The sequence below is a fragment of the Anas acuta genome, chromosome 3 (assembly GCF_963932015.1).
Source record: "Anas acuta chromosome 3, bAnaAcu1.1, whole genome shotgun sequence".
Taxonomy (NCBI): domain Eukaryota; kingdom Metazoa; phylum Chordata; class Aves; order Anseriformes; family Anatidae; genus Anas; species Anas acuta.
In genome coordinates, this window is record NC_088981.1 from 42,811,154 (window position 1) to 42,829,362 (window position 18,209).

General features: G+C 44.0%; 1 protein-coding gene across 1 annotated transcript in view; it reads right to left on the reverse strand.

The window, feature by feature from the left end:
• The window catches only part of PGBD5 (piggyBac transposable element derived 5), a 69,545-nt gene extending 59,741 nt beyond the window's left edge, over positions 1 to 9,804 (reverse strand). The window contains exon 1 of the mRNA XM_068676813.1: positions 9,058 to 9,804. Within this exon, the coding sequence (XP_068532914.1) occupies positions 9,058 to 9,778 (721 nt within the window). The 5' untranslated portion in view covers positions 9,779 to 9,804. The remainder of the gene's footprint in view (positions 1 to 9,057) is intronic.
• Between the last annotated feature and the right edge of the window lie 8,405 nt (positions 9,805 to 18,209).

An 18,209-nucleotide genomic window follows, 5' to 3' on the forward strand; every position in this document is an offset into this window, starting at 1 on the left:
GGGCCTATTCCAGACCTGTGCCTGTCTTTCTCCACAGATCCATCCTCACACTGTACAGCAGTCTGCTGCAGCATCATACTGTTTGAGGGTTTCTATCATAACTGCTTTAGTTCTCCATCAATTCAACTTAAGCCCCTTATTCCTTGTATTCAACTTCCAGAGCAGATAAGGCAGATAATACCCTTTCCTACAATAGTCTTTACTTATCCCCATGGCCACTTAGCTTAAAAACAGAATTCTGAAATGTGGTCCAGTTGGTAGATTTTCTCCTTCTCAGTCTTTTCTCTTCATATTTGACTATTTGCTTCTCACCTGGGGTGGTGAACTGGACTACCTCTCCTAAATAGCACGCCAGTCTCATCACAAGTCTTGTACACTCTTCTGTTTAAATAGCTGAGGAGGATGTTTGCCTTTTCACGACAACATGACGCTGAGTCACATTCATCTTGTGCTCAGCTTCAGTCTTCTGTTCCTTTTCTACCTAAACACTACTATTTCTTCCCCTCCATTTTCCATTTCCACTGTTTATCGCTGTTGCCCTCACACTACGTGTTTCTCTCTTGCACTGTACCCTTTTACTCCCCAGGATTATTTCAGGTTGTCGAAAAACCATGTGAATTCTGAGCCTGTCCTCTAGTGTACATGGAATCCCTCCCAACTTTTGTCTTATCTAAAAGTTTAATATAACAATTTGGTAAGCCTGCCTCAATTAAGGAAGTCAGTTTCAAATTCTCAGTAAAGAAGAAAAAAATATTTCTTTCATCAGAACATTTAAGCTTTTGCCAGATCCTCATACAGCACGTTTTTGGAGATTCTCAGCCAGACCTTATCAAATTCAAACTGAGAGAGAAACAGACAGCTGCAGTAACAACAATTTTAGAGAGAATAAAATCTAGTCCACAACAGATATCTACTTGGTCAGCAGTTTCCGCATCTGCTCCTTAACCCCATCCCCCCCGCCCCAAAAATTCAGTCCCTGCAAGAAATTGTTTGTTATAATAAATAGTGCAATGCAAAGCAGCATGAGACTCAGAGCCAAGACGGTTCCTGCCTCAAGAAGTTACCCTTGATTCAGTGTAGGAAGCAAGGAGGCAAGTCTGATGAAGAACACAATGACAGCTGTGGGTCTCCTCAAGGCTCAGTTAGTTAGCTCCTAAGCACACACAAGCATGCCTGGCACCAAAACCACCATGAGCTGATACCTTCTTTCACAGCTGTGATGCCCAAGAAATGGGGAAAAGCCTTTGGCTTAATGGATCACTAAATGAGAAGATTTTCTTAAGTTATACAGTACTTTGAAAGACTAAATAGGAATTTATATCCACACATATGCTAATATCCATCACGCAACATACCCAGCAAGACATATGTAAGAGCATCTCACACTTGTCAAGACCAGCTCAGAACCCTCTTGACCCAAACTGAAGGCAGTTTTTGCCAGGCCACTGCAGCAAGGGAAGTTGTAAGATCTACCAGCCTGCCTTCTGGGGAAGGCTGACAACCTCTTGCCTTGCAATACCACTCCAGTTAAACTGCTCTGCCAGTACCAGGGCAGAATAATTAGCCCTAGATGCCCACACCAAATGCCATAAGCCATATGCATAAAAGTACACACGAGTTTCAGAGGAATTTTTCAGGGAATGAATGGACAAAATTACCACTGTCCAAGCTCTATATGAGCAGGGTACATCCTGCAAGCAGACAGCACCATCACAGCAGTGGGAATAGCTACACCCACAGTTACATACCCTAGACTGCACACCTGCAAGTGCTACCCACCAGGATGTTAGCCAACAGCTATCTTTCAAAAAACAGAGCTAACTACATGCACTGGATACTCAGACTTTCCACAGCAGTGAATTTCATAAGTAACTTAGAGAAAGATACTCTTATTTCTTACTCCAATTTAATCTATTTCACGCACACCCACCTCTCTGCCATATGTAATCACAGATGAGTCATGGTTATAGCAGCATCTGCTTTTAGTCTTCTGTGGTTTTTCTCCCCCACTAGAAATAATGTTTGTACCCACTGTTGGGCTCACTGTCTTTTATCTCAGTCCAGTAATGTTCCCGTCCAAAACAACTACTTTTCCCCACCTGTACAGACATACAATACTCTTTGCTTCAGTGTCTCCTATCTGGCCTTCTCTAACATGACTTTTGCATCTTCACAGTGCAACAAATCAACCACACTTCAGTTTGCCCAGTTCTCAGTTGCACAGCTACGGCTTTGTGTTGCTGGCTGAACAGAAGCTGCTTGTGTTTGTTCTTTATCCTTCTTATAGTTTGTCAGTACAAGTCATGTGAATCCCTATGTCCAAGAGAGCAAAACTGAAAGCACGTTTTCTATCAGGAGTCATTAATACCAGTCATCTTCACAGAAAACCAGGGGAGATAACCTGGAAGTACGTATACAGGGCCCACACAAACTAAGGAGCCTTCCAAACACATTTCCCTGCAGTCACGCATCCTCAGAGCTCTGGCTTCATTTTTAGAAGAACCCACTCAGTTATGGGTCCATTCATTTTCAGGTAGAGCCAGTGACTGATTAAGACCCTGGTCTTTAAGAAACATGAAGTGGGAGCTTGGATCAACTCTGGAAAGGATGCCTTGCCACAGGAAAGCAAGATGTCAAATGCTGGTATTCTCACACATTTGTCTTAGTCATATATTACTTTGGAGTCCATCTGTTCTATTTTCCAATAGCATGCAGAATTTTTGGCAGTATTAGGAAAGGTGAAGTATTTTTAGGGTTATATTCCTCTGATGTCTAGATAAGATGTATAGCTGTATCCAGCATTACCTTCCCTTTGGGAACCACCTTGTATTTCCAAACCACTCAATCCATCTGCTCCAAAGTTTTGGAAGACAAGCATGGGACAAAAACTAATTAAAACACCAACATGAACAAGCACACCTAAGATAAATTTCCAGCTCCTTCTAATAGCATCCAGGACAGCTTCTTGTGACCCAGCATCCTATACGGAATTAGGAAGTCGACTCAGCTATTAGCATTCTCAGACTCAGGAGGGAAAGGCTAATTTGCTCTCCAGGTTGACTTGGAGGTATGCAGACAAGGAAAATGTTTGCTTCACTGTTACTGGAGTGTTGATAAATGAACATGAGTTATTTGTAGGAACTTATCTACTTCTTTGAAATGACCCCATAAATAGCTGCAAAGGGAAAAGACTCATTTGATGCACTACCAGATCTACAGAGAAAAATCATATTTACTCCATGAAGTCTAGGCAGTGTCTATGGAGAAGACCTTGATCTGCAGAGCTTTGAGACATGAAGGTCAATAGTACTTATCAAAATTAGTTCTCTGTATAAAAGCATAGAATAGTTTTTTTCTGTGATGTTTATCAGCAGTTTGTTATTCACAAAATACATGTTCAAAAGCAGAGCTATGGGCAAAAGGAAAGGAATGCAGCTAAGTTGCTCTAAATTTTAGAATTAACAAGGCTGTCATGCACTTGTATTGCTTCAGTGATGATGGAAGCAGGAAAGTGTGCTCTAAAACCATGTAAAAAGCATTTACGTTTCCTAAGAGGTATGAAATATTAAGCCTTTGCATAATTCACATATTTAGCAAAACGTCAGACCTTTAAGTCATCCTATAAACGATGTACACTACCACTTTGCATATCTTTGTGATGTATTCATCACAACACGTAACAGCATCACAAAACATCTAGGAAGATATAAATAATTTCTACTTAGAATGCAAGAACAGCTTATACAGCTACGCCATTTTCCCAGTATTTTCCATCGCTTAGCAAGTCAAAAGTGGCTAATTCTGGTGACAGAAGTAAGCAAGAACAAGTCACAGCAGAGACTCTTTATTTACTTAGAGAGAATTTGACCTAGATATTTCTGAAACAGACTCTTCCATAAGCAATTAAGTAGCTCTCATAGGTTTACTTATATGCCTGGACTCATTAAGTATTAACCTCAATCTAATAAGACTAAAGCCTTCAGATTCGGTTCAAGGCTTGAACCGAGAACTTTTCCCATCTGCTGGAACGCTGGCTTCCCATCTGCCTTTCCAAACAAGTTCTCTCTTCTTCATAACAACAATGAAGAAAATCCAATCATGTCTGAATTCTTATCAATAAGATGCAAAGAAACACTTGCAAATGAACAAAAGAAAAAAACTTTTACTGGGAGGGTGGTCACACACTTGAACAAGTGGCCCAGAGAGGCTGGAGGCTCCTGTCTTTGGGAATATTCAGAACCATTTGCATATAGCCCTGCACAACCCGCTCTAGCTGACACCATGGTTTGCACAGTAGGTGTCAGACTAGATGGTCTCCAGAGCTCCCTTCCAACCTCAACTGCTCTGTGATTCTCTGGGCTCTTCACTTACTAAATTGGCTTGGACAATTCTGCCATTTACCTCTTATTGCTAGTTAACCCAAAAATCATGCAAACTTTTCATGCAAGTTTTAAACATTTAAGTTCCAATTTTCATATCACAGACTCAAAAAAACAAACTGCCTCTCCACTATGTGCTTTGGAAGTATTTCTATTACTGTACATGACACTTGAAGTAGCGATCTGGCCTAATGCAACGTAATACTCTGTTAATTAGGCAGAGCTGCTGAAATATACATATTTAAATTTGAAGAGACGTCTGTGAAACAGATCGCTCAGCTAGACTGCTGGAAAAAAAGAAACCACTACCGCTCACAAACCAAATACTAGAGAGTGTTTTATGTAGAAGCCGTTGCAGACAAAGCTGTATCTGGTTAGCTCCCAGAAGGTGTGGCTGGCTCCCTGCTTCAGTGTAAAGCTGTGCCTGCCTTCCCTGACAGCAGCTGAAACATGCTACCATCCTGCATGCGGGCTCATTTCATCTGCCAGGTAATGCACCCCTGCTTGTGCAGATGATCTTTCATGTACCAGTCATGATGGAATAAATGATGGTTTCCCACAACCTGGTCTTTTTGGCAAAAGAGTAGTCTCATAAAAAGTATATTAAAAATTACTTTAAATATTAATTTAAACCTCTTCAAGGAGAGCCTGATTGCTAGACATGCTCTATGCAACTTTTCCTTGAGCGCATGCTGTTCTCCTGAAGTGTGCTCTCCAAATACGGTAACTTGCAGCACATTTTGTGTTTGACAGAAATACCCTGAAGTCCATAAAAAGGTGGTTATGCTCTCCAAATGCAACTTGTTGAGCAGAAGCTGTCACGCTTTCAGCAAGGAACATTCTTAACATTTTGTTCTTGGGTCTAGGCCTAAGAACAGACCTGTGAGAACACAGAGAAATGAAGAAAACAGTGGCACTAATTGTGTGTGACTTTGGGAACTTCAATTTTTTTTGTGTGTGTGCTCAGGCTTCCCTGCTATTGCTGCCACCCTAAAACATGATCCCTAAAAGCAGGAGGGCTTTCACATCTGAGGTCCAATTTTCTGGTCACTGAACTACATTGATGTAAGAAGCATTGGGCTCTAGGAAGAGAATAGCAGCTACCCCAAATCAGGAACACCAAGCTGCAGCAGTGCCAGGATATTTGCACCGCCTAAGACCCTCTCCAAAGAAAGACTAAAGTCAATAGTTCCTTGCTTTATACAACATTTCCTGAGCAGATTACTGAGCTAACAGAGGAGAAAGCACTACCCAGAGCCACCCAACTGTTTCAGGAAATAGCACAACAATGAAAAGAAGTTTGAGGCAGGAGCAACCAGAAATCAAGACTTCGTATTGAGTTACTAGCACTTGCTAGCCTGTCTTTAAAGTAATAATAGTTGTTTTCTCTACTTTTCAGTTCTATGTTCCCCATCCTAGCAGCAATTTGTTCCCTTATTCTTTCTGCACTTCCACCATTAGCTCTTTCTTGCCCTCAGAGGAAGGGAAGCCAGAGAAGCTCCTAGCTATGCCTCCTTGCAGACTTGAAGTCCTGTCTGGCCAGAGGTCAGGCCTCCTCTCCCAGAAGATTCTCTTTGTAGATCCGTTTCCCAGCAGATCCCTTCTACCTTCCCGTCACAGTGAGGCTTGGAGAGGATGGGAAGTTCTCTCTTTAAGAGCACGAGAAGGGAGATGCCAAAATAGGCCTGGATCCAACATTTGATCATGGATGTCATCACCCTTTCAAACACACATATTGACCCACCCGCAGACCTGCTGGAGCCAGGCACTCTTTCTCAAGGGAAAGAAAGCCTTTAAACACCTGCCTCCAAGATCTCCTATCCACCACAAATCCCAGTACTTCAGAACTCACTTTACTGCTTTGATATCCGTGACAGGCACTCAAGCTGCCTTGTTTCCTCAACCTATTTTAATCAGAACTGCATAGTGCCACTAGTTATCAGTTTGAAAGCCGGGGCATCAAAATACATCTTGTTTTCTTCCCAGCAACTAAAGAAAATGATTTTGCAGAACAGCTTAACTGGAAACAACACCAACAACCAGCAAGCCATCTGTTTTAACCTCAGTGTTAGAGTTAACAGCTATTTTGGACTTGCACAAAGGAAGTCAGATAAAGCTATTCGTGTTTTTGTTATTTCTTTCCCAGGGACTCTAAGCACCCATTATTTTCATTAAAGGTAACAGAAACAACAGTAACTGCAGATGCCTGAAAAGAGGCAGAAAACAAAACTCAGGGACACAAACAACATTAATTCAGTGTTGTGCAGTGATACAAGTCACTTCTCTCCCAACACCCGAAGTTGATCCAGACCCTTCCCTGTCTGGCAGCACCTGCCCCATGGGCAAGGCAGGCTTCACCATGAACACACAGTGGCTGACTACAGATTGAGGCTGTCCTGTACCACCTCACCCTGCCAGCAGCAGCAGCTGGGCCTATACTGTGCTTCTGAGATGAAGCATCAGTTAGCCTGATAATGCTAGGGACTATTTCTAGGTATGAATAAGACATCGGGCTGGGAAGGGAGAGACACTACTAAGTAATTTGTTTCTTAAAACAGAAAAAAGGGAAGCAATAGGATTTTCTACTTCTAGCTAAAAAGACCACAAGAGTATTGTAAGTGGCTCTTCTTCATTTTCTTGATAGCTTTAGCTCATCCTTATTAATTATCTTAAACCTTTTTCTCTTCCACATCCTCCCTTTCTTAAAGGGGCTGTCTTCCAAACCAAACAGCTTGACACTAGTTTGAGCCTAGTCAGCTTGACATTAGTTTGAGCCTAGTCTGACTCAAAAATTTATTTCCAGCACTGACGTAGCTGAAGTCTCAAAAGATCTCAGTCTACAAAGACTCTTCCAGCATCAGATGATGTCAGGTGCTTGCCACTAGGATACTTCTGTTGAGATTTCAACCAGAAGATCACACTCTGAAGTTTTAGTTTTTGTTCTGATTTCAATTCTATCTCAGTCTCATGAAAAACTCTTCCTCTCAAGCTCAGAACCTGGAAATGGAGGATTCTTTCATCCAACGATTTTTAACTGAGAGAATGGTTTTGTTAGTGCTGCGTGCCTACTCCTGCATTTCTTACTTGTATGTTTCACTACACTTGACCAGCAGGGACTCAAAGATGTGTTGTCACTGCAAGAGACAGCTGTCTTCACCTTGACTAGAACCTCTTCTTCAGTGGGTACAGACCCAGTCCCTTAGGTCAGAACAGTGTCTGATGAAGTGACAACGGTGCCAGTACAAGTAGATCCATACTAAGGATATGATACATGCATGGCCTAAAAACATTTGATCTACAGACTAGAACTACAAGAGTTTAGTTGTACAATGCAGTAGTTTCTGTAGTCTGGAATTTGAGCAGCCAAAAAAAAAAATCACAGAGGGTACACGCTTCACACACATCAAAGCACTACACTATCTGAACTCCTGCCAAACCAAATCACCATGCTATGAACAGCATGTAGCATCTATCATCATCATTATGATCAACGGAATGAAAGGGCAGAAGCAACCTCTACTCTGTCTATTACTGGGAGGAAATATTCACAGCAATACCCATATGCCCTTCTCAAGAGACTTCTGCATCTATTTCTGACAGCCATAGATCAGACTCTTTCATTTCAAAGGAAATCTGAATTCCAGAGTTAATAGGTCAACTTAATTTTCTTTCCCAAACCAACAGTAAAGCACCAACACCAGTTCTATGTTACAGCGTATATTACCATAAAGTAATGACATGAAGAAATAAGCCAGCAGAGGCAGAGAAACTGAGTGATAACTGATGCTGAAATAGCACCACACCATGAAGCCTATGGTCCAGTTATCTTACATATGCTTATGAATGAGAGTCAAAACAGTTTTTGAAGAGGCACATCAGCTTGGCATTGAAGCATTTTATGGTGTCTATAGACTTCTGGAGTTAGAGGAAAATGGCAACTTTTACTTGCCCATCTGTCAGTAGCATTACAGAACTCTAGGTTTCAGTGCTAGCTCCAGCTTACTCCCCTCCATCCCAAGCTGCTTCTTCCAATGGGTTTCTACCAGTCCCATCACACCAATTTCAGCACACTACGCCAAGTGTAGCAGCACTCACCTGCATTTACCTCCTAACAAAGGAATTAAACTCTAGGAAAACAGTGAAGACGGCAACCTGAAGACTGGCAAGCCATCCATCACCTCGGTGGAGGATGGCAGCAGTCCTCACACCCAGTTTTGTGCCGCAAACATTTTTTGACACCCCGGCTCCTCACAACTAGCGAGGTGTTTCGGCAAAGCCTTTCTGCCACGCCACCCCCCCGGCTGCTCAGCCCTGCGGACAGGCACCTTGCAAGGTCTCCCCGCGGACACCAGCGGGGCAACTCAGCCCTGGGGCTCTCGGCATCCCGGTGGGGCCACCCTCTCACCACTTGCTTTGGCAGGAGAGGTTCAGGCGAGGGGTGGAGGCCGGGACCCGAGGAGCCGCGGGATGCCCCGAGCATCCCCCGGGGCTGGCGCTGCTTGTGACTAAGCACGCCCGCGGCCCTCAGCGGCCCCAGCAGCCGGGCTGCTCGGGGGCAGCCCCAGGAGATGGGACCCGACCCCTGCCACCCCGGGGGACCCCCATGAGAGTCCCCAACCCCCTCCCCGGATCCTTCTCGCCGCCGCCCAGCCCCAGGCCCCCCTCTCCCACCGCCTACCGCTGCCGTCCTTGAAGCGGGGGGGCGGCACGTCTCGCAGCGACCGCGTCCAGCCCCCCTTCTGGGCGCCTTCCTCCTCCTCCTCCTCTTCCTCCTCCTCCATGGGGCCGGGGCCGCCCGGCACCGTCCCCCCCCCGCCGCCAGCCTGCCGCTGCCGCCGCCGCTCCGCCGGCCTGGGTGCTCGGCGCCGGGCCGCCCTGCCCCGCGGGGACTGCCCCCCGCCTTCCTCCTCCTCCTCCTCCTCCTCTTCCTCTCCTCCATCCTCATCGTCCTGGGAGGAGGCGGCGGAGCGGGAGTCGGCCGAGGTGCTGTAGAAGGGGTTGCCGCTGCTGTCCTGGCCCGACTCCCCGAAGACGTCGTCGGAGATCTGCAGGCTCTCGTAGCGGGAGCGGGCGGCCTCCAGCAGCGACAGCGCCTTCCTGCGCGCCGCCCCGCCGCCACCGCCGCCCTCCGCCATCATCTCGGCCGCCGCCAGCAGCCGCCCGCGCTCCCCTCGGCCCGGCTCGGCCGGGTCCTGCGGCCGCAGGCAGCAGCCCAGCAGCTGCAGGGGCTCGGGCACGGCGGAGGGCAAGCAGCGAGCGGGGGCAGCCCCGCCACTGCTGCCGCCAGCACCGCCACCGCTACCGAGCCCTGCCTCCCGCTCCCGCCCGCACCACCCGCCCCTGTGCGTGTGCAGGGACATGGGGGGAAGGAGCCAGCTCAACATCTCCAAGTACCACATCCAGCCAATTACCGCGGCACTCCGCGCACGGGAGGTGGGGTTATATGGGCCAGAGCCGGCCGCCCACGGGCCGCCCCGCCGCCCGCCGCCGCTCCGCCCATTTAAAACCACAGCGCCGGGCTCGGGGCTGCCGCCGCCGCTGCTGCGCCGCGCCGCCAGAAGGGGGGGATCCCCATCCCCATCCCCATCCCCATCCCCATCCCCATCCCCATCCCCATCCCCATCCCCATCCCCATCCCCATCCCCATCCCCATCCCCATCCCCATCCCCATCCCCATCCCCATCCCCATCCCCATCCCCATCCCCATCCCCATCCCCATCCCCATCCCCATCCCCATCCCCATCCCCATCCCCATCCCCATCATCCCCATATCCCCATTCACCATCCCCATATCCCCACCCCTTCATCTCCATCCCTTCATCCCCATCCCTTCATCCCCACATCCCCATAATCCCATCCCTTCATCCCCATCCCTTCATCCCCACATCCCCATAATCCCATCCCTTCATCCCCATCCCGTCATCCCCACATCCCCATAATCCCATCCCTTCATCCCCATCCCTTCATCCCCACATCCCCATAATCCCATCCCTTCATCCCCATCCCCATATCCCCATCCACCATCCCCATATCCCCACCCCTTCATCCCCCTCCCCATCCCCACATCCCCATCCCTCACTCCCATATCCCCATCCCCGTCCCCGCCCCGTCCCGCCCCGTCCCGGAGCTGTCCGCCCGCCCGCGGTGCTGAAGGCGGCCCCAGCACCCGTGGCTGACCCTAAAAGCACGGTGGCGGCGAGGCATCGACGAGGGAAGGGCTGTGCCGGTTAAACACGGCTCCCGAGGGCGACCTAAGGGTTTGTTAAAGCAGCCGAAGTGTCTGGTTATGCACAAGTCAGAACGGTGTGTCTGATGTTAGGGTAATGTTTGAAATCCCCAATCAAGGTTTATTATCATTACTATTGGCTTCCCGCTGTGCTGGTTACTGTACAAACGCTCATTAAGAAGACAGTCCCTGCCTTCCCACTTGCTGACAGCCCACCCTTTCGCTGCTCTCAAAATAAACATCCATTGGATTCTGTGGAATGGTTGCGTTCAACTGGGGTGGAGGACACACACATATAATTTGCATTTTTTGATGCAATTCTTTGGTGTAGGTTATTCAGAAAATCTGTCAGCGTCAGAGATTTCACAAATTTTATAACACTGAATCTTTCTGTCTTTTAAAAATGAAGATTATGCCCTTCCAATGATTCTCAAGGACTCTAGCACAACCCAGGAGATGATAAAAGTTGGGATGTATAAGTATTTAAAAATTCAATCTTATGTTCTATTCAGATGTTTTTAAATTGCCATGACATCATTAAAACTTTAGGGTTCTGTATAGCACGTACAGCCAAGTCCAGAAAAAAGAATCCATCTTTTGAGCACCTTTAAGCAAACAGAAAAGCCCAGTGCAATCTGAGGTGTGAGATTTAAGCCATATTTCTAGTTCTGAAAAATCTGAAAAATGTCTTATTGATTATATTAAAAAATTACTAAGTTTATATACAAATGGATTTTATGGAATTTTCCTTTTTTTTTTTTTTTTTTTTTTTTTTTTTTTTTTTTACTGCAGGATCTGCCAACTTAGCCGGTAATGTGGGTTCTTCTCATCTCACTGGTCAACAGAAAACATAGCTCTGTAGGCCAACCTGCCCTTTTAATCACATCTATGCTACCCTGTTGTCTTCAGAATACCTATAACAAATTATCGTTTGAAGACAATGAGGTTGCAAATCTGCCACTGGAGGCATGACTGGACTGGCAGAATTGTTCTTGCTGGTATCGACAAGTGACCAGTTTGAGCCTCATGAGTCTGTTTGGACTGGCAAGTAGAAAACAACAGATTACTTTTCCCAAATGTTGTCTGTTTCATATGCAGTCCCCATGAAACAAACAAAATACAACAACAAAAAAAGTGGTGCACTCTGATGACCTTTTCACACAATGATTTTTAAGGAAAAAAAATATAATTAAAGGTCTTGACAGGTGTTTTTTTTTGTTTGTTTGTTTGTTTGTTTGTTTGTTTTTTTGGTACTAGAGACATGGATGGACCTCTCCATCCAGGTGAATTCATCTCTGCATGCAGGTTTTATGAGTGTGTCCTTGGACATTGAAATGTCTATAGTGATTCTATTTTTTCAGTAAAACACAGCAGCAAGAAGGACTGCTCTGAAGACCAGGACAGAAAAAGAAGGCTTGCCAGGATGGGCTCCCAGTAGAAGTATTAATGAGAACAGTCCAGAGACCAAAGAAACCCACACAGATTTTCACAACTGCTGGTTGCAGCAAAGACAATTTCCCCCACTTCCAGCACACTTCACTCCAAGTTCTCATTACAGCTGGTTGAGGCACACTGCCATGACTTTCACTCCTACTGGCATGCCAGATGCCACAATTTCAGCTTTCATTTTTTGAAGAGAATGCTGGAAACAATAGCTCTGGGACCAGACGGCTACACCAATAGGGAGCAGCAGGACTGACCCTTGCAGTTACCAATCCAACACAACTTTTTAAAGATGGAGTCTTCTGCCATACATGTGCACCTTTTATTGGTGAAAGTTTTCCCTCTTTCAGCCTCATCTGTAGCTGTTCTGCCTGTCTCACAAGCAGAGAGACTGCTTTGAGTTTTTCATGAATGCACAGAAGGGTAAGATCACTTTTCTGAGAGAGGACCATAGAGGGTCACACAAGGGCTCTACGCATAGGATTTTAGCTTGCATTATTTGCTGTAACACATAGCTGTTTGAGTAGTCTTCTCAGAGCAGCTGTATAAGCTGCTGGTTGATTGCCATAATCCAAAATAAGGGTTCTAGATTGTGAAAGTTGCTGCATATCAAATGCTAATAGTCTTTTAATGACAAATAGTTATAGAGAGGCAAAGAGAGGAAAGGTGATTCTAATAACATTCTCACCAGGTTGCAGGGTTTTGTGAACAGTCAAGAAAACAGTCACCAGCTTGTTGGTTGACAGAACAAATTATATGAACCTAATGGGACATTATACACATAGACGTGTTTTCTCCTTAATCACTTGTACTTGTGTTTAGCTGCTAGAAAACATTACTACAGTAAACTGACTTTTGTATCCATGGCAACCTGTGGATCCACTTTTAATTTGTCTGCAGAGAAAATGCTGGGATTTTTTTTCCTTGAAGTTTTCTATTTTTATTGCAATAGCAATGGTGCCTTCTATGTGCTCCTTCTGATCATGCCAGCTTTCAAGGGTAGGACCATGATAGGCCTGAGCCTCTCTCATCTTGTGCAGTAGGTCATCAAAGTGCCTGACACTTCATTTGCAGATCCAGCGGCCAGCTGTCAGTGGCTGATTCCTTAAGTCATCTTTCAAACAAATTATAAAATATGTTGAAGAAGTGGCATGGTGGGTCACATCATGAATAGCAGAGCAGTGTCAGCACAAGTGGTCAGATGATTCCCTGTCCTCAGTTTGCACAGTTTCAAGTTTTGTACTGCTTCTACAACAGCTGACGGTAGAATAACCCCATTGCCCTGACCAGTATGTTCCACACTGGGAGCAGGATTGAGCCCTTATTTCCTTAGTTAGGTTGCAAAGGACGACCACTTCAATCTAACATTTGACTGCTGTAGTGATACTGTAGGTCTCATCAGTTGACTATGGGCTGTCTGAAGAGCTCTTGCTGAGAAATTGAACCACTGAAAGATGGCAAATCACAGGTTTCTAACTCCCTTCCACAAACTACTTTCGTTTACAGTGTTAAAGACAGCTAGAAATATATCAAGGTTTTTCTTGTACTATTATTCCATGTGTATCAAGAGGTGGCTATCTTTCACTGAAAATATACATACTACATGAAAAGGATTGTGAGCTAGTCTGAACAGGCCTGTTAAGCCTAAGGTGGTGAGTTTTAAAATAGAATAAGGAAAGTGGCGCCTTGAGCCAGTAGTAGAAAATCCCATATTTCTGATTTTTCAGTAACTTACTCTTTGTAGTTAGACATCAAGCTCTTGGAGGAAGGGTCTTGTACTGTGTTTGCACTACTTCATGCTGTTAAAGCTTGGCTCAGATCCAAGAAACCATTGACATTTCTATCTCCTATCTAAGCTTTCTTACTTCCTATTGATTTCATAGAGTTTGTAGACCTAAGCTCCAGTGTGTACCTGGATCCTTTCACAGCAAAAATTCACCTAGTTGGAATAATATTTAATCAGTTCACCAATTTATTATTTTCTAACCTCTTTACTGCAAGCACAGCCCAGAATATGAATTTCAAGCTGTCTTCCATCTCAAAGCCCTCCTTAAAGTAATCTGTACAGTTGATACTTTACACAAGGGTTGATTTCTTCATCAAGTATCAGGTGAAATAGACTCCATTTCCCTCTTCTAATATTGTTTCGCATCAGGTGAACAGGAAAACTCAAGAAAAAGGCTTCATCAGAACTGGAAACTGTGATGACTTGGAAAAACAGAAGATAAAAACTTTGAGTTCAAAAGTAGTGGTTTTACCCAGCCAGTTCTCTGACAACAAACACATTACAGCTGTAAATATGGAGCTGGCACACAGTTTCCTCCCAGGCCCCAGAGAAAAGGCAGTAAGGGGCTGTCTTGTCCTTGCAAGAAATCATGCATCAGGCTGTTTCTCAGCACATCCCCACATGATATCTAGTTTACTCTCACCTCACGGGAAAGAAACCTATGCAACCACAACCGGTAATGTCACATCACTCTCCATGCTCTGTTATAAAGGCTTCATATTATGTGACTGGCTGCATGGCATGGGGAAGAGCAGCTCTGTAGGGGTTGATTTCCACTGTACTGCCCTGCAAAACTACAGATCCTCCATATTGGGAGGTATAGCACAGTTTCTTTCCTCCTTACAAAAGTTTCTTTTGAACTCCTTAGGTAGTTGTAGCATATGAGATGTTGGCAGCAATAGCAATGGTTGTCTAGATATTTCCTTTTCATTCTTAGGTTTTCAAATTCTTGGTAGTGTCTAAACACTCTGCTTCTTGGATTGAAAGAAATTTTACATTGCCTAAACATGATGATAACTCAAAGCTCAAGGAAATAAAGCAGGTTGCTCTTTTCAAGAAAGAGAAAGGGAACAAATATATTTTACTACAATATAAAAGGGAGAGGTGATTTTTGATAGTTCTAACAATGAAACAAGGTGAGGGTTGAAATTTAAAACTTAGCAGAGAAATTTGAGTATTTCGGTGATAAATCCTTTTGATTTACTGGGCTTAATAGCCTTTGAAAATCATGTTTTGTGCATACATGGTACATTTTTAGCAAAAGCTATTTTATAAACAACCCTCACCTAAGCTCCAAAGGGAAAGATAAGGTGTGTTGCTCAGGCATGCATGGAAGATTAGTGGTTTCATCAATAATTTATGGAGGGTCCACAGAGTATGCTGCAACTGTCTGCAGAAGCCCTGTCTTACTCTCCTTGCTTTCTGGTGTGTACGTGGATCAGAAATTATATCTAGCAGGCCAGAAGCACAGAACTGTGCTGTCTTTTTAAAAAAAAATCAAATGCTGAGTGCTCTAATGCACTTTTTTTTTTTTTTTTTTTTTTCAATTGAAAACCACACCTGTTTGGAAAGCACTTTTTGAAGGACTGACCCCATGCACACACTTCATAGTAAGAGCAGATCCAGTAAGGCAGAGCCCCACGTGAGCTCTGTTAAAGGCTGGAGTCATTAAGCCAATGCCCTATGACAGTCTGTGTGTCCCACAGTGTAAGTCACATCCAGCTTTTGATCAAGATGGGAATGGAACGTAGAGAGGACCTGGGACTGGGATTGTGATAACACGTGGAATCTATTTAGTTAGTTATTTCTATTATAACACACTACAGAATCAATAAGTTGTGATAACATGATCACTCGTTACTATGTAAATAACACATCAAAACTTGCCCGCATTTCTACCACCTACAACCCTTTTTGCCACAAATATTTTTGTCTCTTATCCTATTTGATCAATTAGCTCAGTAAAGATAAAAGCTTTTTTTCAGAGAAACCCATGCTGTAGCAATGCATGAAGGAGATGACTAGAGAACAGGATCCCACCCAGGCTGGCTCCTAGTTTGGTATCTTGCACAGTTTTCACTTAACCATGACTATCCTTGATTTCCAAGTTCACCTTCTTGAACCCTTCCTGGAAGGATGCTCCAGCTGCAAACACAGGTGCCTGCCTGGCTGAGTGAATGGATACTGCCATATGCTATTTGCTCTATAGGCTACATCATGATCTACTCTTTCTGTGGCAACTCAAGTTGGAGGCTTATCCAGCTGCAGAATTCACTCATTTGCTTCATCTTCAGCTTGTAAATTTACCTTTCCAATATAAAACTAGAGTGATAATATTACTAAATAGTAAAAACGTTAAGCACTGATTTTTTTTATATTTAGTGGTTAGTTAATAACCTTATCAATATTATAAATAAATGAATAACTTCTAGAATAACATCATAAAATAAGTAAAGATCAAGGTTGCCCTAACGTAATGAATACTTCTTGGAGGTACAATGTATAGCCTGTAACTGGGTAGAAGAGCAAGAATACCCCAAAACAGTTCTTCAAATTGTCTGTCCACCTACCAATATTTTCCTTTTCTCTGCTGAAACAATTTCTGTTTTTTAGCCCTTTTTCCTAAGACACCTTCTGAAACCACCAGGAAATAAAGTGTCCCATCTGTTAACTGCCAGGATGCTTTGATTACTATTATCTAAACAGGCTTCAATCTGTCAACAGTCTATGCTAAACCTTCTCATATGAGATTATCTCTTTTTTTTTTTCCTCTTTTGTGCAGTAACTTATCAGACAATTATAATTCTATTGAAATTGGTTCTCCTTGCAAAGCACTGTAGGCTAATGAATTATACTTAGACCAAAACTGTTGTATTTCATCAGATACCAAACTGATTAATTTATATTTTGGTCAAAAGCATCCATCTTGGTTACATTTTTTAGGGGATTCGACTTCTCTGCAGAGAAAAGAAAAAGAAGCTGAAAAAGCAAAATATGCTCTATACAGGGTGATTTGGATTGCTTAAGGATCTGAAATAGAATCACATCTTCCCACAAAAAAAGGAATAATGTTAGTTATAGAGCATGGCAGATGGCTGTTTGTCACCATTAGATTTGGAGTGTTTACCCACTTCGCTTAATCAATATAGCCATGAGTGAGACCAGCTCCCAGTTGCCTCCTGGAAAAGAAGTCTTTCAGAAGTCAAAATCTGATCATAGAAGGGAGCAATCTGAAAATGAAGGAAGGGAGGGGGTGAAAGAGAGAGAGACTATTTTCATTAACAAAAATACTTGTTAATCTAAAAAATACTTTCTGCTTGACATTTCGCCCTGTAGGAGAAAATTCATTTTTCCATGCAAAGGCTGAAAGTTCAACTATCACAATACACATAGGCTTTGCTCTTGATGATAACGGAACATCTGCAGCAGTGGATGAAATGCACAAATACTTTCCCGGATCTCAAGATTTGGCCCATCAAATGATCCTTTCAGAGCACATCAATGACTGTTAGCTCGACACATTATGAATTTCTATTCCGAGATACACCAACAGAAACTACCAATTCCAGAAGCTGTAGTCTCAAATAGCTTGCAATGTTGTTAGAAATAGGATATTTAAAAGATATCTGGAAAAAATGTTCATCAGCCTCCATCAGAAATTGTTTATTCACTTGCCAGTAGTTCTCCAAGTACACATTGAGGATTTGAAAGAGGAACATTTCCAAGGCATATTGTCAAGATAAAAATCAGATTTCTTGATACTGCAGAAAGGAGAAAATGATCAACTGAAATGCATTTATTAGAAGGCCCCTCTATGTGTTGCTGAAAATTGCTTAAAGTTACAGAAATATTCACCATGTTGTGTGTTAAATCACACTGTCTTCACCCAGACGTTGACTGGGGGACCTGACCTGATCCAGGGAATAAGCACCGCCCACTTGAAGTTGGAGCACCAAGTTTCTCAGAGAAACCCTTTTTTCCTTCCTTTTTTTTTTTTTTTTTTCCTTGCAACTCACATCCCCATGCCTGTAGTGTCCTGGTAGATTTTCTATCCCTTTTTCTCATTTCCTCTCCATCATCACGTATGTAAAACCACAGGGGGCCACGGGCTGTGTATCCATTCTGTCATCTTCCTTACACAGAAGGAACAGGTCTGGGGACAGAGCACCGCCCACTGGAAGTTGGAGCACCAAGTTTCTCACAAAACCTCTTTTCCCATTTTTTTTTTTCTTTTTCCCTTGCAACCCTTGTTACTGTGCCTGTAGTGTCCCAGTAGATTTTCCATCCCTTCTTCTCATGTCCTCTCCACGGAGACATTGGTAAAACCACAGGGTAGCACGGGCTGTGTACCCGCTCTGTCATATTCCTTGCACAG